This window comes from Streptopelia decaocto, assembly GCF_964273445.1.
Source record: "Streptopelia decaocto genome assembly, chromosome: 3".
In the NCBI taxonomy this organism is placed as follows: Eukaryota; Metazoa; Chordata; class Aves; order Columbiformes; family Columbidae; genus Streptopelia; species Streptopelia decaocto.
The window spans coordinates 119,468,390-119,492,123 of NC_138656.1; the positions used below are offsets into that span (position 1 = coordinate 119,468,390).

The 23,734-nt window shown below is 47.3% G+C and overlaps 1 protein-coding gene across 1 annotated transcript in view; it reads left to right on the top strand.

Moving 5' to 3' along the window:
• Nucleotides 1-945: 945 nt before the first annotated feature.
• Nucleotides 946-23,734, top strand: part of FBXO16 (F-box protein 16) — a gene marked incomplete at its 5' end in the record, with an annotated part of 30,955 nt that continues 8,166 nt past the window's right edge. Inside the window, 5 exons of the mRNA XM_082049711.1 lie at nt 946-1,041; nt 6,961-6,996; nt 13,559-13,765; nt 16,149-16,313; nt 17,022-17,227. Of these exons, the coding sequence (XP_081905837.1) occupies nt 946-1,041; nt 6,961-6,996; nt 13,559-13,765; nt 16,149-16,313; nt 17,022-17,227 (710 nt within the window). The remainder of the gene's footprint in view (nt 1,042-6,960; nt 6,997-13,558; nt 13,766-16,148; nt 16,314-17,021; nt 17,228-23,734) is intronic.

A 23,734-nucleotide genomic window follows, 5' to 3' on the forward strand; every position in this document is an offset into this window, starting at 1 on the left:
GGAGAACCTCTCTGACCTACTGACCACCCCCTTCTAACCCACCCCAGGTACCATTGGCTTCCTGGCCACAAGGGCCCAGTGCTGGCTCATGGTCACCCTGCTGTCCCCACGACCCCCAGGTCCCTTTCCCCTACACTGCTCTCTAATAGGTCATTCCCCAACTTACACTGGAACCTGGGGTTGTTCCTGCCCAGATTCAAGACTCTACACTTGCCCTTTTTATATTTCATTAAATTTTTCCCACCAACTCTCCAGCCTGTCCAGGTCTCTGATGGCAGCACAGCTTCCAGTGTCACCACTCCTCCCAGCTTGGTGTCACCAGCAAACTTGCTGACAGTCACTCTATTCCCTCATCCAAGTCATTGATGAACATATTGAATAGTACAGGCCGCAGCACTGACCCTTGAACACTCCACTAGATCCAGGCCTCAACTGGACTCTGCCCCACTGACCACGACTCTCTGGCTTCTTCCCTTCAGCCAGTTCACAGTCCACCTCACTACCTGATCATCCAGACCACACTCCCTCAACTTAGCTCTGAGGATGCTGTGGGAGACTGTGTCAAATGCCTTACTTAAGTCTAGGTAGACATACTTTGTTGTGATCATTCATGTAGCAAAAATCAAAGGCATATTCAATAATATTTGTGACAGGGAAGAGCTGCTTAATTATTATTTATTTATATGATATTAGTTCCATCAGGAAATGTGGCCTTTACTGTCATGATTGCTGTGGGTACATAAAATAAAAGGCCTTACCCTAGCTGACTTTCAAATAATTTTGCTTGTGTCATTGCTATGGTGTGAAACCATTGAATTCCTTCGTAAAATGATTTGCTTTTCACTTAGTGAAGTAGCACAGAGATAATATTGGTCTTTGTTCTGTTCAGTCCTTGTAGCCGTCGGTGCTAACAGGGCGGCAGAGGACCCACCATCTCCCACATCGATGGCATCTTCACCCCCGAGAACCATGGATGGCCCCAAGCTCCAGACCAAGATGAGCACGTGGACTCCGCTCAACAATCAGCTCATGAATGACAAGGCAAGATCCGTGCGAATGGGTCAAATTCATAGAATCACACAGTTGTTGAGGTTGGAAGGGACCTGTGGAGATCTCCCAGTCCAACCCCTTGAGGCAGAGCCAGCGTTTGCTCAGGATCCTGGCTGGTCAGATTTGGGATGTTCTCAAATCCTAAGGCGAATTCTCTTCTGCAGTTCACAAATTCTCAAACTGTAAAAAAACCCACAACTTTTTACCCATGATTCGATGACATCCCAAGTCCTGCTGCCTCCATCTGTGGTTTTGTGCCCTTACAGCAGCCCTTATTCAGTGTGTTACTACTGGGACTTGGGCAGTGGTGCTGGTTTTAAAGCCAGGATCACCATCAGGGATGGACCAAAGTCAGGGAGCCAGAGGTAGAAAACCTCACGAGTAATGGAATAAGAACTTAAAGATTTTGTTTACTATTAGAAGTATATATACATCAAACACACATAGAGTCTTCACTATACATAAAACCTAATCTGTAAAAACTGAAAGTTCTAATGTGCGTAGTTTAAAGCATGGAAGTATTTTGTTCAAATATTGTTATTTTGCCCAATCAGTTGGTTTTAAACAAAAAATGTGTATTTGTTTCTTAGTGAAAATTAACAAATCATTTTTTCTGTGCTAGAAGGCTTCAATTTAACTGCAGAGCAAAGTGTGTGGCCGGTGTGCTCCATAGGAGCAGCTCGTAGGAGAGACCTTCGTACCCATGCCCTGGCTGTTCTACTAAGCCTGGCAGTGCTGACGCGAGCTTGATATTTTGGAAACCAATGTGATGCACTTAATTTATAAATAACGAGATGCATTTCCATGCCCTCCCACTCTGTATTCTTTATCTGGGATCTGCTAACATCACGGAGGGGGTTTTGGCTCGTGTATCACCATATTCCTCCCTCAGAATTCCGTTTAAGTTTCTGTTGATGATTCATGTTATCGAAATGGATCCCGAGTGGGCCATGACATCGCATAGTCTGGCTTCCTGGGTTTCTTGGGCCCTCTTGTTTCAACGTTGTTCTCTCGGTCTTGAGCTCCGTAACTACACTTGGCTAAAATATATCTTCAACAAAGGTATCCAGACTTCCTTTGGACTTATCAAGAAATGAACATGTCATCACTTCCCTTATAATTTTCTCATGCTTAATTCCCTACACCATCAAAAGATAAAACATTGTCTCCTGTCTGAATACCTCTAGCATTAGCTTCCATCATTTAAATCTTCCTCTGCTAGCTTATTAAACTCTTCTGTAACCGGTATTTTTTCCTTCTGGAAGGACTTTTGCCCTGCTTCAAGCCAACACTTGAACTTTTTTTGATAAACTAAACAGATTGAGCTCTTTGAAGTCCTTTCAATCTGGCATATTCTCCAGCCTTTGAATCATTTTAATGTCTGTTTCCTACACCCTTTATAACATATTTTTATAGATGCACATCGCTGCGCAATAAAGTATGATCTAACTAGAAATAAGTATGTGGTTAAAACCACCCTTTCCCACCTTTGTACTCCTCTGCTTTTTAGGCAATCTGGGCTGCAACAAAACTTTTAGGAACTCATATTGGATTGTTGTATATTCCAGCACTTAATGATGTTCTGGGTAGGAAGGAACAAGCCATAAGCTCCCAGACCTCTGCTCAGTGATGAAGTTTGTGATAAATAGTGTTTGCTTGTTTCTGATCCAGGTTTTAAAGCATTGACCTGCCCGAAACTCCTTTTCATATATCACTCCACTGCTTTCAGTGCTGGCTCTGCAGAAAAAACCAACTAGTTGCAATAACAATATTGCTGACAGCTAAAATCAGGAGATAATCCAATTGATATAAACAGGGAGCTAGCGAGTGACAAGGTGCCGTTTTCATACAATCGTATCTCTGTTCATTTTTGCACTCGAGTTAAGAGAAAGCATAAAGGGAGAAAATAATATCTAGATAAAAGGTATGTGAAAAACAGTGAGAAGATGAAGGCATAGAGAGAAGAGCTGCGTAAGAAACGTACAATGAGGGGCTGGAGGGGTGGAATTCAGACCTGGTCCAAGGCAGAAGCCTTTAAGCTCCATCTAAACCACTCTTAGGAGCAGACCCAAGAGCAGTTAGTAGCATAAACCTGTGTAATTTGGGGTAATCCTGGGTGTAATCCATCAGTAGTTGCTGTAGATCTCCCTGGATTTTTGACATGCTCAAGAGTACATTTGTCTGCATTGTTGGTACGACCCAGCTCTCTCCTGCATATTGTACCTTGGGGGATGGACTAGATGACCTTTAAAGGTCCCCTCCAACCCAAACTATTCTATGATTCGATGACATCCCAAGTCCTCCTGCCTCCATCTATGGTCTTGTGCCCTTACAGCAGCTGTGAGAAAAGCCTATTCAGGGTGTTACATGGGCAGTGGTGCTGGTTTTAAAGCCAGGATCACCATCAGGGATGGACCAAAGTCAAGGAGCCAGAGGTAGAAAACCTCAAATTATGCAGCGTTCATGGTCAGAAAACCAGAGGCAGAGTCTTAGATACCCCAAGGTTGTTCTACAGCAAAACACGGAGTAAAGGAAGGAGACGGGGCAGCCCACAGCAAAACCAGACTTCAGCATCAGTCCTAAAGGGCTGTGCTGCCTTTAAGGAAGGACTGGAAGGCGGAAGATGATTTGCCTTCTGCTGGGCAGTGATTCAGCCGTGGCGTAAAAGAGCCCCCAGCGGCATTTGCAGCAAGGGCTGGAGGGATTTGCCAGGCAGCCTTGAAGCTGAGCTTATTTTAAACCACCGGAAGGCATGGATGGGAGGTGGCAGGAGCAACCTAAGCCTTGGGGCACATCCAAAACCAGCCAGCTTAGGTACAGTAGAGCTTTAACTCCAAGGCCGTGGAGAAGAGGACAGCAAACATGGGCTTGATTAAGGCAGTGGATGATTACACCAATTTTGGGCCATTCTCTTGCTAATTAATGCTTCCAAGTGCCTGGAGTAGGCAGAACTTGCTGTCAGAGTTGGCTCAGATGTATCTCCAAGAATGCTGAGAGCAAATATGCGTCTTTCTTTGATCAAAGGCCATTAACATTGCTTGCAGTTATATAAATAGCTGCCTGCTTCACTTGAATTATCCAACCCAAAACTTAGATCTTTGACTATTCATCACAAGCCTGCGGCAAATCCTTTTCCAAGTTCCGCTTGTTAGAGTTTGGGGTTTTTTTCTTCTTATTTGCCAAGTGTCCCGCATGCAAATGGAGCAAAAAAATAACTGTCAACATACAAATAAAAGAAATGTCATTTTCCATTCCTCGCAAGAGACGTTCCTGCTGAGAGAGACAGAGCTAATGCCGTCAGCTGCCATACCAGACATCAGCACTGATAACGTCTTTCTCTGCAGGAACCTTCTTTGCAGGCTGTCACAGCGATAACACGTTTGGAGTTTCTAATGATCAAGCATGTTTTCCTAGTTGCGGTTAATAGCTGGGTTTATGTGCAGTTATAAGCTGGGCTTTTTCCTCTTTGATCTGTCTTGTGCAAAAATCACCCACAGCATTTCCTCACTTCCCAGGTCACAAGCCTGAGTGCAGAAGTCAGTTTTGTGGTGGTGGGAAGCCACTTGCTAGTGCTTTAAGGTCTAACTCCCTATGGATAGAGGTCAACGTCATAAATCCTCCTCTATACTTTGATACTGATCATTGTTCTTGTTAGTTGTCACTGTAAAGTAGCCAGAGAACAAAGACTGGTCTTGCTATCTAACTCGTAATGGCATAGCTGCCCCAAGATTGAAGCCATCGCTGGGGTTGTGTGATAGGACCTGTGTTGTGTTCACTCCAGGAGATTTCAGGCACCCAATGCTTCCAACTCAGGAAAACTGAATTTCTAACACAGAGAGATGAGAAGCCCAGGGTCTGGTCTCACCAAAGCATGTGAGACACCACACGCCAGGAGCAGAGGAAACGGCCTCTAGTTGCACCAGGGGAGGTTGAGGTTGGATGTGGGGAACAAGTTCTTCCCCAAAGGGCTGTGGGGCATTGGAACAGGCTGCCCAGGGCAGTGCTGGAGTCACCAGCCCTGGAGGGTTGGACAGACGGACATGAGGTTCTCAGGGACATGGGTTAGTGCCAGAGTTAGGTTATGGTTGGACTCGGTGATCTCGAGGGACTCTTCCAACTGGAATGCTTCTGGTCTTCACAGTCATGCACACATAGCCCTTGAACTTCAGGGATTTTCTTCAGTGAAAGGAACCTTCCACAGGAACCAACCTGTAGAGTTGAAGATCAGGAAGAAGTAGATGAGGCCTTTCTCAGACAAGTAGAAGCCTCATGTTCCCAGGTCTTGGTCCTCATGGGGAACTTTAACCACCATGATGTCTGTGGTAAAGGCAACACAGGCACTCCCGTAGGTTTCAGGAGTGTATTGATAACCTCCTGACACAGGTCATCGAGGAACCAACAAGTGAAGATGCTCTGCTGGACTTCATACTTACAGAGAAGGAAGGACTGGTTGGGGATGGAAAGGACAGGGACAATGCTGGCTGCAGTGACCAGGAGATGCTGGAGTTCAGGGTACCCAAAGGGAAGGGCAAGACGAATAACAGGATCACAACCCAGGTTGACCTCTTCAGGGATCTGTGTGGAAGAATCACATGGGATATGGTCCTGGACAGAAGAGAGGTCCAGGAGAACTGATTGATTTTCAGACTTTAGTAAGGCTTTCAATACTGTCTACCATAACATCCTCATAGACAAGGTGATGAAGTACAGATAGAGAGTGAGGTGGACTGAAAGCCAACCGACTTACTGGCCTCAAAGGATCATGGTCTGCAGCACAATGTTCAGCTGGAGGCCAGTCACTAGCGAAGTACACTGGGATTTGGCACTGGGGCCACGATCATTTGAAGTCTTCATTAACAACTTGGATTATGGGGCAGAATACACCCTCAGCAAGTTTAGAGACGATACAGAATTGGGAGGAGTAGTTGATAGACCAGATGTTTGTGGTCTCATAAATCATAGACTCATAGCACAGCCCAGGTTGGAAGGGACCTGAAAACATCATCTGGTCCAACATTTTGTGGAAAAGGGAGCCTAGATGAGATGATCTAGCACTCTGTCCAATCACATCTTGAAAACCTCCAGTGATGGGGACTCTACCACATCTCTGAGGAGGCTGTTGCAGCGATTAACAGGGACCTGGAGAAATGTACAGACTGTCTGGAAAGCAGCTTGGCAGAGAATGACCTGGGGGTCCTGATGAACACCAAGGTGACCACGAGCCAACCAAGGTGGCCACCATCATCCTGGGCTGCACTAGGAAGAGCGTAGGTGGCAGGTGAGGGGAGGTGATCCTTCCCCTTGACTCAGCACTGGTGAAGACAGATCCGGAATGCCATGTCTGGTTCTGGGCTCCTTGGTACAATAAATACTGGACTTAGTGGAACAAGTCCAGTGTAAAGCTGCAAAAATGAGCAAGTAATTGGAGAATCTGATGTGTACGAAAGGGTTGAGAGCTCTGGGTTGTTCAATCTGGAGAAGAGAGGCTCATGGAGGACCTTATCAATATGTACAGATATCTGATGGGAGGGGTAAAGAAGACAGAGCCAGACTCTTCTTGGTGGCGTCCAGTGAAAAGACAAGAGGTGATGGCCACAAATTGAAATACGGGAAATTCCATTTAAAGATAAAAAAGAATGTTCTTACTGTGAGGGTGGTCACAAATTGCCCAGAAAGATTGTGGAGTCTCCATCCAAGAAGATATTCAAAACCCAACTGGACGTGGTCCTGAGCAACCTTCAGTTGACCATAGCAGAACATTTTGACTAAATGATCTCCATGAGTTCCTTCCAAACTCTACCATTCGGTGATTTTGTTGATATTTTGTGGGTTGCATAGATTGTTTTTCAAGCTTAGGATATATTGAATCCCCTTTAAGTATTAAATTTTCTTTACGTGTCTGTTTTATAGATATTTGAAGAAAGAAGAGCCCTGCTTGGAAAATGGGTAAACTTTCCTCTTTAAATATACATTTAAATACAGCTGGATTTCTGAACTGCTCAAGAGATTACTCTAATGGGAGTGTAAAGCAAATCCTGTTTTGAAAAAGAGCTTCGTTTTCCTGATGTGAAATTGAGCTTTAGGTACTCTGCTCTAGAGGAAGGTAAAGGTGTAAATTCCCTCAGTGCCCACATTTTGTAAGTTCTGAACTCGGGAAATCATATTCCATCATCGGAATGATCCCAAATGGGATAAGACGCCCTGGGAAGAGCCTGTGAAGTCTTCAAAGAAGGTGCTGGATGTTGAGGTATTGCCGTTGCCTGGGAGCAGGTCTTTGAAACCTGTAATAGGCGACGTGTTATCTCCCAAGCGCACACATGCGGCTCCTCATCCTGTAATCACTGAGCACCTCACAATCTCTGACTGGCGTTATCTTCACAGCTCCTACGTGAGACAAGAAAGTGCTGTCACCGTGTTTTGCAGATGAAAAGATAATGAGGCACACAGAGACGTGAGGTAGAATTTATTTACCCCGACCACAAATGACTGCAAGTTAGACATTTGGCCAGGTCTATATGTCTAAAACATAACATTTAAGCCTGGCTTGTTTGGTCATCCCAGGCACCTTGTACAGTCAACAGAGAGAAAGCAGTAATTCCAGGGGGTAATTCAATTTGCCCTAGTCCTAAACTCACCCCTTAAAAATTGCATTTCTTTTCTATAAGGCAAAATCCATTTATAAGCCATTCCAAGAAAGCGGCCGTAATCTGCTCAGTCTCCTATGCAGACAGGAATACAGACTCAGGGACTTGAATGCAATAAATGAGTGAATTCAGCTCAGTGTGGCTTGGTAGTAACTGTATGGTCGAGTTCTGTGCACATCTTTATAAATGGAACCAAAGAACCAGTTATATGGTCACATATGATACATAAGCTAAACAAAAATACAGAAATGTTGCTCCTTATCAGCACTTTGATAAAGAGCATTTGCACAGCAACTTTATTTGAATGATAATGCTTATTCTTTATGCCTTCTAGGTCACTCATGGGCATTTTTTGCATTTGAACTGGTCTTTAAAGACAAGTATTTTGATTTTAAGATCCTGAGGATTATTCATCTTTATAGGAAATGTGCTTTCCATGACTTGTTGACGTGCACGTGTTTTGATACTAAGGGATTTCATGGGTACTAAGAAAGCAAAATACACCTTTCAGCTGGATAGTCAGGAGCTGACAGGCCTAAAACCCGTCTCTTGAAAACTGTTGCGTACATATTCTGTGCAAAGGGAAAGCACAAAAGCTGCTCTTAACTCCCTTCAAAGCCCGTGGCGTCATAATATCTGGTATGCAAAGCCTGGAGCTCTTTGAGTTGGGGAGAAACGGTGTCAAGAAATCACGGTGCTCTGGGCAGGACTATTTACATTGATTCACATGAGCCTCTCGTGCTCTCTGGGAGCGTGGACTGGATGAAACTGCTGAATGGTGCGTTTGTGAGGCTGGGAACCCATATTCAAAGTAGTTATAAATGGTTTATTATAAAACTGGAAGGCTAAAGTCTGTCTTAAGTCCAGAACTGTGAAGTGTTTCCACTCTGGGTGATAGAATGGAAAGTACATACCTGCAGATGATAACAGGCTTGGAGGGATTTCAGGAACTTCGGAGGATAGAAATCAGCGTGAAATGTTCTGCAGTGTAATAAGGGCAAGTGAAAAGTGCGGCTTGTAATGACGACGTTCACAAAAACTGCAGATATGAGAAAAGCAAAGTATGCAGGAGTTCTGCAAAAAGAAATTGCTGGGAATTATGGTGGATCACAAACTGAATATAAGATGACAGTATAATTGTAATCAAAGGAGGGCTGTCTGAAACATCCCAGCTCCGGTCCCTGCACTTAGAGAAAGCAGAGGAGATATTTCTGAGAACAAGTCATATGTGAGAACAGTCTCAGGTCCAGAAAATAAGAAAACAATCCCTTAACTCCAGGGAAGATGCAGAAAATATGTAATAACACCTTTCCAATGACATACAAAAAAGATTTCTGAAAAGAGGAAGGGAATTATCTGATCTCTGCGATCACATCGGGTAGGACAAGAATTCATGGCCTTGAGTTACAACGGTGGAGACACAATTTAGACACCAGCAAAATCCAGCGCTACAGATCATTCACTGCTTGCCAAGGGGTTCGGGGCGGAATCTCCATCGCTGGAGCCTTTTGGGAACAGGTTAGACAAACATTTATCAGGAACTGTTTAGGAAAGTGCATCCTGCCATGCAGCAGGAGATTTTAGCCTAGAGAACAGGAGCTGAGGGGAGACCTTCTGATCTCTGAACTGCCTGAAAGGAGCTTGGAGCCAGGGGGGGTCGGGCTCTGCTCCCCAGGAACAAGCGCCAGGAGCAGAGGAAACGGCCTCAAGTTGCGCCAGGGGAGGTTGAGGTTGGATGTGGGGAACAATTTCTTCCCCAAAGGGCTGTGGGGCATTGGAACAGGCTGCCCAGGGCAGTGCTGGAGTCACCATCCCTGGAGGGCTGGACAGACGGACATGAGGTTCTCAGGACATGGGGCAGTGCCAGGGCTGAGGTTACGGTTGGATTTGATGAAAGGGACCTGGGGGTCCTGGGGACAGCAGGGTGACCATGAGCCAGCACTGGGCCCTTGTGGCCAGGAAGCCAGTGGTACCTGGGGTGGGTTAGAAGGGGGTGGTCAGTAGGTCAGAGAGGTTCTCCTGCCCCTCTGCTCTGCCCTGGGGAGACCACAGCTGGAATCTTGTGTCCAGTTGTGGCCCCTCAGTTCCAGCAGGACAGGGAACTGCTGGAGAGAGTCCAGCGCAGCCACCAAGATGCTGGAGGGAGTGGAGCATCTCCCGTGGGAGGAAAGGCTGAGGGAGCTGGGGCTCTGGAGCTGGACAAGAGGACACTGAGGGGTGACTCATTCCTGGGGATCAGTATGGAAAGGGGGAGTGTCAGGAGGATGGAGCCAGGCTCTTCTCGGTGACAACCAGTGACAGGACAAGGGGTAATGGGTTCAAATTGGAACACAAGAGGTTCCACTTAAATTTGAGAAGAAAATTCTTCATGGTGAGGGTGGCAGAACCTGGCCCAGGCTGCCCAGGGAGGTTGTGGAGTCTCCTTCTGTGCAGACATTCCAACCCCCTGGACACCTTCCTGTGTAACCTCATCTGGGTGTTCCTGCTCCGGTGGGGGGTTGGACCGGTTGAGCTTTTGAAGTCCCTTCCAACCCCTGACATTCTGGGATTCTGTGATCTTGTGGCTCTCTTCCAACCGATATGATTCCATGATTCCATTCTGAGATGGCTGGGGAGGGAGGGGAAAATTGCTTCTCCTGAAGTGAATCATCTCTATCTACTTGCGAGCCATTCCTCAAAAGAGCCTTGTTGACCAGAGTGTTCCTTCCTATTTGCAGAGCACAGGGATGCCTGCGTGTGATTGTAACCCCGTGATCTCCTGCCCATATGCTGGTTTGAAGCTGAGGATCACATCCCATTGCAGCGATTAGTTCAAGTCAGTAAAACAACCCGTCTCCTATAGCAGAGAGGGGCGCTGTATGTGAAGCGGCAGAGCCGCTGCACTTGGGTGCTGCGGTCCTGGGCTCTCCCCGTGGCATCAGGCCGTGTTGTTTGTGTGTGCGCGCTCATGGATTAACTGTAAGCTGAGCACTCCCCATTGCCAGCGTAGCCTTATGTCATCCAGTCCCTGGGGAGACATTGTTCACCAGGGCTCGGGGAAAGGCACAGAAAAGGGAATAAAGAATAAAAACGTTCTTAGCTGCGGATAGAGAAGCTGCAACACCTTGAAAAGGGGAATCCGGTCCGACTGGTTGGGTTGCTGTAATCAGATGCAAGGGGAGGAACTGCGGAGAAGAGCAGCCAAATGTAGCATGGGGACATGCTTGTTAATACTGGAAAAGAGACAAATTATGCCGGCTTAAGTACTTGGCTGCTGCTGAATGCGGCGGGGAAGAAGCTGCGTGTTCCCATGGTCCTGACGCTGTGGTGCTGATTCAAATGAGAGTTTCCCTGGCAGCGTAAGCACAGGCTGAGGATGCTGCGAGGAAGCCAGGGCAGAATGGGAAGAGTTAAAGAGAATCATATATTCTGTCTTCTCTGAAGAGAAGCTGGATTTGCTTTGATGAATTCACTTCATCTCTTGGTGTAGAAGGGAGCAAGCCAGTTACCCCCTTGTCTCCAGAGCTTGTATGGGAGAAATTTATCTTTGCAAAGGGGTGATTGCAGATTGTTTTAATTAGAAGAGGATGTAGCTGTGATCATGAATGGGGAATCTGTGCAGTTCACCATGGGACAGAAAAAGCTTTTCATACCAAGCTGAGGGTGAGAAGGGGGCAGGCGGAACCTCCTCCGTACCCCTCTGCTACACCTTTGATTTTAGTCTTGTTTCTAAGCCCCGAATCCAAATGTCCTCCTTCAGTTTCTCGTCACTATGCTGCTAAACATCATTAGAGGTGAAAGTTATAAGCAAAAGAGGGATGGGAGGGAAATGTCTTCTCGAATGTCTTGCAGAGGTGTGTGCAAGAAGAGCTATTTACCCCTCCATTACCGGGATTAAATGCGTCCAAGTAAAAATAAAGAAAGAAACAAAGGGTGCTTTAAAATGATCTGGAAATGAATGACTTCTCCATTACCTTTCATCTGCACTTTATTATTCCGCCACTCCTCAACTTGACCATAGATTTTGGTGGGTGGGGGCAAGCAGAGTCAAAAAAATCTGAATTTCTAGTCTGTTTTGTTCTGAAAGGGAAAATAAGGGACATTAAACCATTTACCCACAATGATTAAAAAAATATTGGAAGAAATGCATGTTTTTTTCTTATTTTTGGAGGTGACATTGAAATAAGGGTTTCAATGCCCCTGAGGTTAAATGCACAAGCGGACGTGCTGTGATTTGAGCTGTGGAGGGCGCATTGTCAGGCGGGGAACACCGGCATCAGGAGACAAACTCCTGAAAGCAAAGTGTGTTTTGGGGACGGCCAAAGCATGAGAAAGAAACAACCCGGGAAAAGCAAAATTTCCCAAAGAGGGGAATTCCCCAAACAGTTTTCCCTTTGAAAAGAAGGTGAGTTTGGGTGAAGACTTGTCCGAAATTGGCGTTTCACCTGTGCAAAGCCACCTTTAGCGGTGCCGTTCTCACCGGGGATTCCTGCCGACCGGGTCCCCTGAGGTTTCCTCCCCCCGGCACCCCGTGCAGGTTTTGAGCCACATTGCCTGGGTTGTGGTGATGAGGTCGGTCCCTTCCCTGAGATTCCTGCTGACGGGGCCCTTTTCCATCCTCCCGCTATCAACACAAACGAACCACCAGCTGCCACCGCCGCTGCTCCCACCCTGCTTACACAGCTCAATGCACGCAGCCTTGGTGTTGCCGTCGTAGCAAAGGGATACGTGTTTGTGTGGTTACCTGTGTGCTTGTTCCTTCCCACAACCATTTTAATCGTCTTTAGGTACCTGTCATAAGCATAGAAGTGCTGTGAAAAAGTCTTTTGTGCCGCAGACTTCACTTGTGAGACACGGGCAACTGATTTAGCGTCTCTTTGTTCCGCTTCTCTTTGCGGGGATTCCCCTCCTCTGCAGCGGGATTGTGAGAATGAATATTTTAGAAATTGTGAGGCACTCAAATACCGTAGTAGTGGGGCCATATAATTGTCAGGGTAGATGGGGAAGCAGCATTGAACTTGTTGTAGTCTGGGACCTGGTCCTGTGAGCACACATCTGAGTGTCACACAGAATCACAGAATCACCGAATCCCAGAATGTCAGGGGTTGAAGGGTCCTGGAAAGCTCATCCAGTGCAATCCCCCCATGGAGCAGGAACACCCAGATGAGGTTCCACAGGAAGGTGTCCAGGCGGGTTGGAATGTCTGCAGAGAAGGAGACTCCACAACCTCCCTGGGCAGCCTGGGCCAGGCTCTGCCACCCTCACCCCCAACAAGTTGCTTCTCAGATTTAAGTGGAACCTCCTGTGTTCCAGTTTGCACCCATTGCCCCTTGTCCTGTCACTGGTTGTCACCAGAAGAGCCTGGCTCCATCCTCCTGATGCTCCCCCTTTCCATATTGATCCCCATGAATGAGTCACCCCTGAGTCTCCTCTTGTCCAGCTCCAGAGCCCCAGCTCCCTCAGCCTTTCCTCCCACGGGAGATGCTCCACTCCCTTCAGCATCTTGGTGGCTGCGCTGGACTCTCTCCAGCAGTTCCCTGTCCTGCTGGAACTGAGGGGCCACAACTGGACACAAGATTCCAGGTGTGGTCCTTCTTTCCACAAGTGAAGCCAAAGTGTGAGTGAGCAAAGAGTCTTGTAAGCGTGAGCGTGTCCTGGACAAGGCCATCCCGGGTCCTTTGAGGATTATAAATCATATGTTATGTGGCTTCAGAGTTTCTTTTAATGTAGCCTCTCCATTTGTTCCCGGTTCCTACGTGCTACGCTCTTGAATGAGTCACCAGAATGTGCTGCTTATGCACTTTCCCTTGTCTTAAATGTGTGCTTTATTTTAAGAAGTTGAATCTCCAGTTTCTCAGAACCTGAAACTCCTTTCTTTTTCCCAGTTTGACAAGTGGACAGACGGTCAGAGGCGGCGGATCCTGGGGGACCTGTTGGCACGCTGCTCCCTGGCACAGCAGAAATTCTGTGCCAAGCAGCTGCAGGATCGCATTCCCACCGAGGCTCTGGATTTCACCACGAGGCTTCCCCGCGTCCTTTCTTTATACATCTTCTCCTTCCTGGACCCGCGGAGCCTCTGCCGATGCGCACAGGTAAAAAAGCCAACGTGTACGTAAAGTTCAGACAGTCAGGTCAAGCTACTTGAAAGGAAAAAGGAAACAGCACTGTTTTCAGTAAAGACATACCAGTTATGTTCTTTGGAATGCAAGGGTGTCTTCTGACTTGGCAACCTGGTGCCAAATGCTTCGTGGTGCTTATGTGAGACCACATGCAATGTTTCTGCAGATCCTCAGTGAAGCCAGATTGGCCAAGATTTACAAAAGTGAGGAGTAATTTTAGATGCTCAGCTCTAAGGCATTTAACATGTGGTACTTGACAAGACTGATTCTTCCCAAGAAGGAGGCCTGGTACTTTCTGGAAATCATGTTATTTTAAAGTACCTTGCACTGCGTGCAGAATCATTCATTGCTTTGAAAAGTATTGGCTTGTGCTAGTTGCAAAGAACCATGTGCGATGCTTTAAGAAAACCAGATCTTTTAAAATGCTTGAGGGCAAAGTGTTGGATATGGAGAAGCAGAGAAGTTACAGATGTCCTTTGGAGTACAGCAGCTGGAGCTTCTGTCTTTTGAGCACAAACAAAACTATGTTTGCATGAGATAAAGCACTGTGAGGTGATGCCCGAAGTAGTTCTGAATGAATAAGTTCAGATATTGGTGACGTTACCACCGCACTGACATAGTACTCCATATAATACTATGAATATATCAAAACCTCAGCTCGTTTAAAGCTTGTTCTAGTATCTTGCACCAGCACTTCATGTTTTATGTGGATGCAACTCACACTATTCACTCCCAGGCAGGGAGAAGACAGGTTAGGAAATTACTTAGAAAGAAAGGTTCGCACAGTTCTACTTGTGTCGGATTGTTGGACGGCTACTGTTCAAAGTGGGCAGTGCCAGCAGTGAGGTGGACTGTGAACTGGCTGAAGGGAAGAAGCCAGAGAGTCGTGGTCAATGGGGCAGAGTCCAGTTGAGGCCTGGATCTAGTGCAGTGTTCAAGGGTCAGTGCTGGGGCCGGTATTATTCAATATATTCATCAATGACTTGGATGAGGGAATAGAGTGACTGTCAGCAAGTTTGCTGGTGACACCAAGCTGGGAGGAGTGGTGACACTGGAAGCTGTGCTGCCATCCAGAGACCTGGACAGGCTGGAGAGTTGGGCAGGGAAAAATTTAATGAACTAGAACAAGGGCAAGTGTAGAGTCTTGAATCTGGGCAGGAACAACCCCAGGTTCCAGTGTAAGTTGGGGAATGACCTGTTGGAGAGCAGTGTAGGGGAAAGGGACCTGGGGGTCCTGGGGACAGCAGGGTGACCATGAGCCAGCACTGGGCCCTTGTGGCCAGGAAGCCAATGGTACCTGGGGTGGGTTAGAAGGGGGTGGTCAGTAGGTCAGAGAGGTTCTCCTGCCCCTCTGCTCTGCCCTGGGGAGACCACACCTGGAATCTTGTGTCCAGTTGTGGCCCCTCAGTTCCAGCAGGACAGGGAACTGCTGGAGAAAGTCCAGCGCAGCCACCAAGATGCTGGAGGGAGTGGAGCATCTCCCGTGGGAGGAAAGGCTGAGGGAGCTGGGGCTCTGGAGCTGGACAAGAGGAGACTGAGGGGGGACTCATTCATGGGGATCAAGATGGAAAGGGGGAGTGTCAGGAGGATGGAGCCAGGCTCTTCTGGTGACAACCAGTGACAGGACAAGGGGCAATGGGTGCAAACTGGAACACAGGAGGTTCCACTGAATTCTGAGAAGCAACTTGTTGGGGGTGAGGGTGTCAGAGCCTGGCCCAGGCTGCCCAGGGAGGTTGTGGAGTCTCCTTCTCTGCAGACATTCCAACCCGCCTGGACACCTTCCTGTGTAACCTCATCTGGGTGTTCCTGCTCCATGGGGGGATTGCACTGGATGAGCTTTCCAGGGCCCTTCCAACCCCTGACATTCTGGGATTCTGGGATTCTGTGATGATGTTTGTCCTGAAGCTGGAAGAAGCATTTTACACCAAGTGACTGTGTGATGGAGCATAACAGCAGAACGTGAGCAGGAGATGACATTCAGAACAGGTCTATCAGTCTTAGGGAGTTTATTGATGATGTTTTTCTCACTGGAAGCTGATAAATGGGTTATTCCAAGTACTGTAGCTTATTGAGTTGAAGTGCAGGAAGTTTCCCCAAACAAGCTGAGATTTTTTCTCTGGGCCCGTGTTTTTTGGAGTATTTCACCCTGTGCTGGAGGTCAGCTACCACTTAGACACTGAGCATGTCGTGAAGACCTTGAATGGGTTATTGAAAGGTTTAAATGGAGCGTAAGCAGTGCTGAATATAATTGTAGTAGAGTAAGGACATAGGGGAATTAGATCCACAGCACAGAAATCTCTTGCTGCAATCTTGGATGCTTGAAACCCCAAGGTTTTCAACTTACTGGGCTTCCCAGGTGAGCTGGTACTGGAAGTACCTGTCGGAACTGGACCAGCTCTGGATGCTGAAGTGCCTCCGTTTCGGCTGGTACATCAACTTCTCTCCAACCCCCTTTGAGCAAGGAATCTGGAAGAAACATTACATTGAGATGGTGAAAGAGCTGCGCGTCACGAGACCAAAGGTACGTACCAACCACCTCCAGAGCTGTTCGGGGCCAGTGGGAAAACAGGGCTGGTTGGGTTCCTGACGCCTGTGCCTCTTTATCTTCCTGTCATCTCCCTTTAGTAAAATGGAAGATAAACCATTTTAAATTTCTCCAGTTTATAGAGCACATGGTAGCCAGAGGTGGAGCGCCCAACATCACCCCTGCTGACATTTCAGAGTCATTTGATACCTAAAATCAGCAATTAGTAATAAAATAGGTCTGGGGGAAGGGAAAAAACACTCATTATAGCCCTGTTATAGCCCTTGGTATTATTCCTTTCTCTCTTCTTCAAAGGGAAGTGGAGCGTTACTCAGTAGGCATTGCTTTTTCCTGAGATTCGCTGCTGCCATGCCTGGTTTGCGGGGCTGTGAGGGTGGAATTCTTCTGCCCCGAATTCAAAACTCATCCCTCTAATTTTAACCAAACTCACTCATAGGCTTCCTCCGTAGTCCATGGAGAGAAGCCAGAGCATCGCAAAAGCAGTTCAGCTCAGCTTAATGCAGATTTTGGGACATGGGCCATGATGTTCACTGTGTCCCTCTTTCTGTTCACTGACCATAATGGAGCTTGGAGAGACTAATTTCAAGTTAATACCAAATTCTTAGAAATCTAAAGTTAGGCAAAATACATCTCACTTTCATTATAAGCTACAATTTGTTTCCTTCTTTTCTTCTCTCTTATTAGACCCTTTCAAAGGATGACTTTGTAGTTATTGACGTGCAACCCGTAAGAAGCAGCGTCCCAGAGGCAAAACTTTCGGTGCCAATAAGGAGGACAAGCAAGGAGAAAAAAGAGCTCCCGCCGTGGCGTTCGACAGACAGGCACCCGACAGACACCATCCGATTCAACTACCTCGACAACTACGACCCCATCGAACAGGCTCGGCAGGCGTAAGAGCTCGACCTCTTCCCTTTTGCTTTTTCTGCCACGTGGGGTATGTCTGTGTCCTTTGCAAACTCACCGCCTGTGCTCCAAGCTGCAACCTGGTTGCAAACCCACTTTGCTGCTTTTTTTGGCTATTCTTGGGTTGGTCTTGGTCTGGTTGTGTTGCAGCTGCTCTACTTTGTGCCCTTTCAGTGCAGAGGTGGGTACAGCTTGGTAGTGTCTGCCTATAAAATAGGCTGTAGCTCCTGGGGAAGTTACACAGCTGTAATGGGAGGAATCAGGACAACAGTTTTGAAAAGTATTAGTTACCTAAATATTTAGACTGCATGGGATACACTGCCTAGATCCATCAGTTCCTAGGCTCCCAGGATTTTCTGGTTAACAGCTCACAAAATAAAGGCATTAGAAAGGTGCATGAGGAAGAGTGTGAGCAGCAGGTCAGGGAGGTTGTTCCTCCCCCTCTGCTCTGCCCTGGGGAGGCCCCATCTGCAGTTGTGGGTCCAGTGCTGGGCTCCCCAGTTGAAGAAGGACAAGGAATTACTGGAGAGAGTCCAGCGGAGGGACACAAAGATGCTGAGGGGTCTGGAGCATCTTTGTGATGAGGAGACTGAGAGAGCTGGGGCTGTTGAGCTGGAGAAGAGAAGCTGAGAGGGATGTGATCAATGGATCAATATGTCAGGGTGGGTGTCAGAGGATGGACCAGACTCTGTTCAGTGGTGCCCAACGCCAGGGTGAGGGGCAACGGGCACAGACTGAAACACAGGAGGCTCCATGTGAACATGAGCAGAAACTTGTTTGCTGGGAGGTGCCAGAGCCTGGCCCAGGCTGCCCAGAGCGGGTGTGGAGTCTCCTGCTCTGAGACATTCAAACCCGCCTGGACCCACCTGTGTGATCTGCTCTGTGACCCTGCGTGAGCAGCTGGGTTGGACTGGGGGATCTACAGAGGTCCCTTCAACCCCAGCCAGGCTGGGATTCTGTGATTTCCACCCCAAAGTATAGTTTTGCACATCAATTTGTGTTAGGACTGTCCCATGCTTTTTCCTTTGACACATCTGGCATCAGATATTTTCAGAACCATAGACCTGTGGTCACATTTCTGTGCATCAACAAGCGTCAGCAGCAGCAATCGCAAGGAGGTTCCTTTAGTCACCTCCGTGCCGTGTTCAACCCGTTTCTCATTTAAATCTCTATTAATACCACCTCTTATTTTTCACAGGCTCACAGCAGTTACCTCCATTCAGCTGATGTACAGTAATTTGTGCAACTGCTAATAGTATCATTAAGCTGAGCTTGGTGAACAGGTAATGGATTAGCTTGAGTGCGAGTCCCTGTGAAAAGGATTGCACAGGCTCTCCCCCAAGCGAATGTGCAAGAGGAGGAGATTCCTCTCCACTGTGCCAACAAAAACCTTGGGAACCAACTGAGCCGCGGTGAAAGCACCCAGATTGTACGTTACGTGAATAACTGATAGAGCTGAGATTAGCCCGGTGCACAGGAACAATCAACCCGTGAATTACCCCAGCCGAGCGGTTCTTTGGCTCAGCAACCGTGCCCTTGCGTAAGCTCTTTCTCAACGTGATTAACTTCGCCGGACCCACCGCTCCTCCGGGGTGTTCCACAAAGTTCCCAGTGTCTGAGCTAAAGCCTTTTATGAATCATTTTCTAATCCGCGTCCCCTAGTCCGAGGATACTGTGCTACTTCAAAGAGCTTTCCAGTTTCCACCTCACCCTCTTTCTGCGGGACGTTTCCAAACCTGAGCACTATTTTTTGGGTAGAGTTCTTTGAAGCTTTTAACTAAATATTTTGACAAAATGCCTCTTGTTGCAAATGGATGTCCTGATATTACTTCTCAGCTGTGCTAAATGTTTCTAGGTATCGGCTCCCAAAGGTTGATGTGAGATTTAGGGTTCCCTTGTGCTGACCGTAAAAAGGGGACAAGCCTTGTTTGACATGTTTAAAAGTCGCTTTTTCCAGCGTTGAGCTGTAGATGCAGCTGACAACCAGATGCAAATGATTTTGAGTTGTTAATGATACAGTCAGTACATTGACTCTCTTCTTCTCGTGAGATTTAAACCTCCATCCACTTGTGCAATGGAGAACATTTAAATGCCAAGTGTTCGAGCAAATCTTGCATTTATCTCTCATTATAGAGGATTATTGCAAGGAGACAAATGAATTCTGTGAGATTTCCTTGTTTATCAAGGATCTCCCTTTAATATCACTTAAGCCAAAAGTAATTGCTAGTGTGTAGTCTCATCTGGAATGATTATTCAGCAATACAGGTGTGCCGTTTGAGTGCTGGCCCAGCTGCCCACTCACAAAATGATATTCTGGTGCTTCTTTTCCATGGACACATTACCGATGGAGTCCCCTCGGTGGCTCTTCCTCAGATGTCCCCTCACTAAGGGTCTATATTGTGTTCTCCATCCGTTGCTTCTGGGCAGCTCCCCAGGGATCGGGTCTTCAGCATTTCACCCGGCTCCATGTCTGCGGTGGGAGCAGGAGGAGCCTCAGCACAGGACACACATGGAGCTGCTGGAGAGGGGCCAGAGGAGCCCCAGAAATGATCCGAGGCTGGAACAGCTCTGCTGGGGACAGGCTGAGAGAGTTGGGGTGTTCAGCTGGAGAACAGAAGCTCTGGGGAGACCTTAGTGCGGCCTTTCCAGACTTAAAAGAGGCCGAGAAGAAAGATGGGGACAGACTTTTGAGCAGGGGCTGTTGCAATAGGACAAGGGGTGATGGTTTTAAACTAAAGGAGGGAGATTCAGGCCAGACATGAGGAGGAAATTGTTTGTGCTGAGGGTGGTGAGAGCCTGGCCCAGGTTGGCCAGAGAGGTGGTGGCTGAACCATCCCTGGAGACATCCCAGGCCAGGCTGGACGGGGCTCTGAGCAGCCTGAGCTGGTGCAGATGTCCCTGCTCATGGCAGGGGGGGCACTGGGGGAGCTTGAATGTCCCTTCAACCCAAACCATCCTGTGATCCTGTGACCACCTTTCATGCTTGAGTGCTCCTCCAGTGTAGGCTTTTAGTGGAGGTGACAGGAACAGTTAACGGGTGGCTTAGTCAGGTGTAGGGTGCCTATCAACAGCAGCACGATGGCAAAGTGGTCAGAGTGCCCCGCTGTGACACCAAGATTTGTTTTGGACGGCCACGCTCAGCCAGCTGTGAGTGAATTTGGAATCGGTTGAGCCAGCGAGTCTCACGTGAATTCTATGTGAGATGATCTACCTCCCTGCAGCCCACAGGCTCCAGCAGACCCTGCCTGACCAGTGTACGGGGTTGTAAAACAGAACAGAAAAGCCAGATAAAAATCTCTGCCCCCTGCAGGCTGTGTTAGGTAGAGTTATTCTTCAGATTAGATGAATTCTTGGAGCTCAAGGGCATAACAACCGCTCTTTATGTAAAATGAATGTCGCAGGTAATGAAATCTATGTAAAATCAGATCGCTAAAACAATAGGAGTGATTTCCCACAATACGGGGTTTTGCAAAGGTAGCCTGGGAGAGGAAATGAGTTTTGCTGTCATCTGAATGCATATAGAGAGGAACCAGTGTTTTCTTGAGGCGAGGAGCGGGTGTGAAAAGCCGCAGCAGAACCAGCAGAAAAGCAGCAGGAAGCCAAAGCGACGGCTGGGAGAGAAGGACCAGAGACAACACTTGGGGCAGCGGGTCAGCCGCAAAGCCGTGAGCCCACAAACCATCTTTTCTGAGTTCTGCTGCGCCGAGGCAAACCTGGCTTGTCGAAAAGTCTCTGTGAATAAACAGGATCACATCAAAGGAACACCTGACGCCATCATCAAAGCAATGTGAGACTAGTCACTGGCTGCTGCTTTGAATCGAAGTTAATCTGCCTAATGTCAGGTTGAATTCTGTAGAATTTAAGAGGTAGTGAAACAATAAAGTTTTTCCTAGCTCTGGGAGCTGGTTAAAATCTCCTCTTGAGGGGAACCTCACATTACACTTGTTTTCCGATCCAAAGAGAGGTGACAACTCTCCTGTTCATCATAACAGGGTGTCCACGCTACGGCCAAAATATTGTCATTTAAATGGCAGAGGTGTCATTTTTCTGTGTTCACATCCATAGCGGTATCTGAATGACACTGCTGTGAATTCATAGCAGAGAACTTACCCTTGCTTAGCCAAAAAAAGAGAAACATGGAAAGCATGAGAAGCTACAGTCGATTCTGAATTATAAAGGGGAGTGGAGACAAAGGGAGTCCTAAAAGAGGTAACACAAAACATATACTTTAGGCTGTAAGACAGTAATTGGTTATTTACCTCAGAAAAACAAATGAATAGAAGATAGGCCAGAGATCCCTGAGTGTGGGGAGGTTGTTTGGTTTAGATGGGATAGAGAGGGAAAAGATTTGTAGTCACTGAGCAGTGAAATTAAGAATAGTAATGACCAGATGCATAGTTGAGGGAAGAGAGGAGAAGAGAGAGCAAAGAGAAGAAGAGAGAGAAGAAGAAGAAGAAGAGAGAGAAGAAGAAGAGAGAGGAGAAGAAGAAGAAGAGAGAGGAGAAGAAGGAGAGAGAAGAAGAAGAAGAGAGAGAAGAAGGAGAGAGAGAAGAAGAAGGAGAGAGAGAAGAAGGAGAGAGAGAAGAAGAAGAAGAGAGAGAAGAAGAAGGACAGAGAAGAAGAAGAAGAGAGATAAGAAGGAGAGAGAGAAGAAGGAGAGAGAAGAAGAAGGAGAGAGAGAAGAAGAAGGAGAGAGAGAAGAAGGAGAGAGAGAAGAGAGAGAAGAAGAAGAGAGAGAAGAAGAAGAAGAGAGAGAAGAAGGAGAGAGAGAAGAAGAAGAAGAGAGAGAAGAAGAGAGAGAAGAAGGAGAGAGAAGAAGGAGAGAGAAGAAGAGAGAGAAGAAGAAGAGAGAGAAGAAGAAGGAGAGAGAAGAAGAAGAGAGAGAAGAAGAAGAGAGAGAAGAAGAAGGAGAGAGAGAAGAAGAAGGAGAGAGAAGAAGAAGAAAAAGAAGAAGAGGAGAGAGAAGAAGAAGAAGAGAAGAAGAGAGAGAAGAAGAAGGAGAGAGAAGAAGAGAGAAGAAGAAAAAGAAGAAGAAGAAGAGAAGAGGAGGGCTTGAATTAGAAATTGCCTGGAAGGGCTTATCAAAATTTCAGTGTTGCTGCATGTGTGTGTGCAATTTATCGTACAGGTGATTTCTGGTAGGTTTGGTTTGTTTTCTGCCTGAACCATCCAGGTAACTTGTTGTTTATATAGGACCAAAACAAGAACGCAGCAAGGATAGATTGTGTCTCTGGGCACAAAGCGATATTGCAAAGGTGAAGTGGAAGATTTGTATCTAAAGCGTGGAACCACGTTAGCAAATTTTCACTAGGGCTCCGATCTGCCGGGAAAGGACCGGGAGGGCTGTTTCCTTCACTCCGTGCACACACGGTTCTGCTGGAAGGCATCTGGCATTTGTGCTGCTCGCTGCCAATAAATCAAAAGATTCGCCTCCCACTTTATCAGGAATAATGAATTCCGATCCTGGCCTCGCGCTGGACCCCCGCCAAGACTGCGCCTCAAGAAAGAGCCCTGCGCCTTCTCATGACAACAGCTCAGCCAGAATGCAACCTCCTTCCCCCCCCGGCCAAGCAGCTCGGGCTTCTGGAAACCAGCAGTAATTCAGTTAGATAATTTATGGCTCTAAAAACAGTTGCGTATTGTACTGGAGTGTTTACCCAATGAGAAAATAATTACTTTCAGTAATTGTTCTGTCAGCAGCCTGGGCCCAGTTTCTGACAAAAAAAGGGGCTGGTTTGCGTGAGAAGGGCACAGTGTTCCGCTGGCCCCCCGAATCCCAGCGCTCGTCTCTTGCTTTTCATGTTTCTGAATAGCCGGCCCCATCCTCTCTGGCTGTGCGGCGTGTGGGAATTAAAAACGTTCCTTAAGGGAGGGAAATGGGGTGAAAAACACCCAGTTCAGCGCTGGGAGTGAGACCTCCCGGCCTCGGCTCGCCCCGGTGCCCTTTTCCTTTGCAGCCTTGAGAAACTCATCCTCACTGCCTACATTTTCCTAGAATCATGGAATACTTTGGGTTGGAAGGGACCTTCAAAGCTCATCCAGTTCCACATCTTCAGCAGCTCAGGTTGCTCAGAGCCCCGTCCAGCCTGGCCTAGGATGTCTCCAGGGATGCGGATTTCCTTGCAGGGAGATCACGGTTGGTCAGTGCTGCTCCGACACCACGAGCATGGGCACTACAACACAGAGAGCTTAATATCTTCATTTATGATTGCAAGGCCAGGCCCGTGTTCTATCTAAAGATCAGAGAGTCATTGAGGTTGGAAAAGACCTTTAAGATCGAGTCCAGCCGTAAACCTGACACTGCCAAGTCCACCAAGATGACCAGTTCATTCCCCATAATAATAGTTTGGCTTGAATTTTCTCTCTTGACTGTTAGCCAAGTGTTTACAAATAGATTGCAGTTTTCCTCCATTTGTTATTTGAAATAATTTGTCTGATTTTTCTTTGCTATTCTTGGTCTGCAGCTGGTCTGGGATGAGTGAATACCAGATACG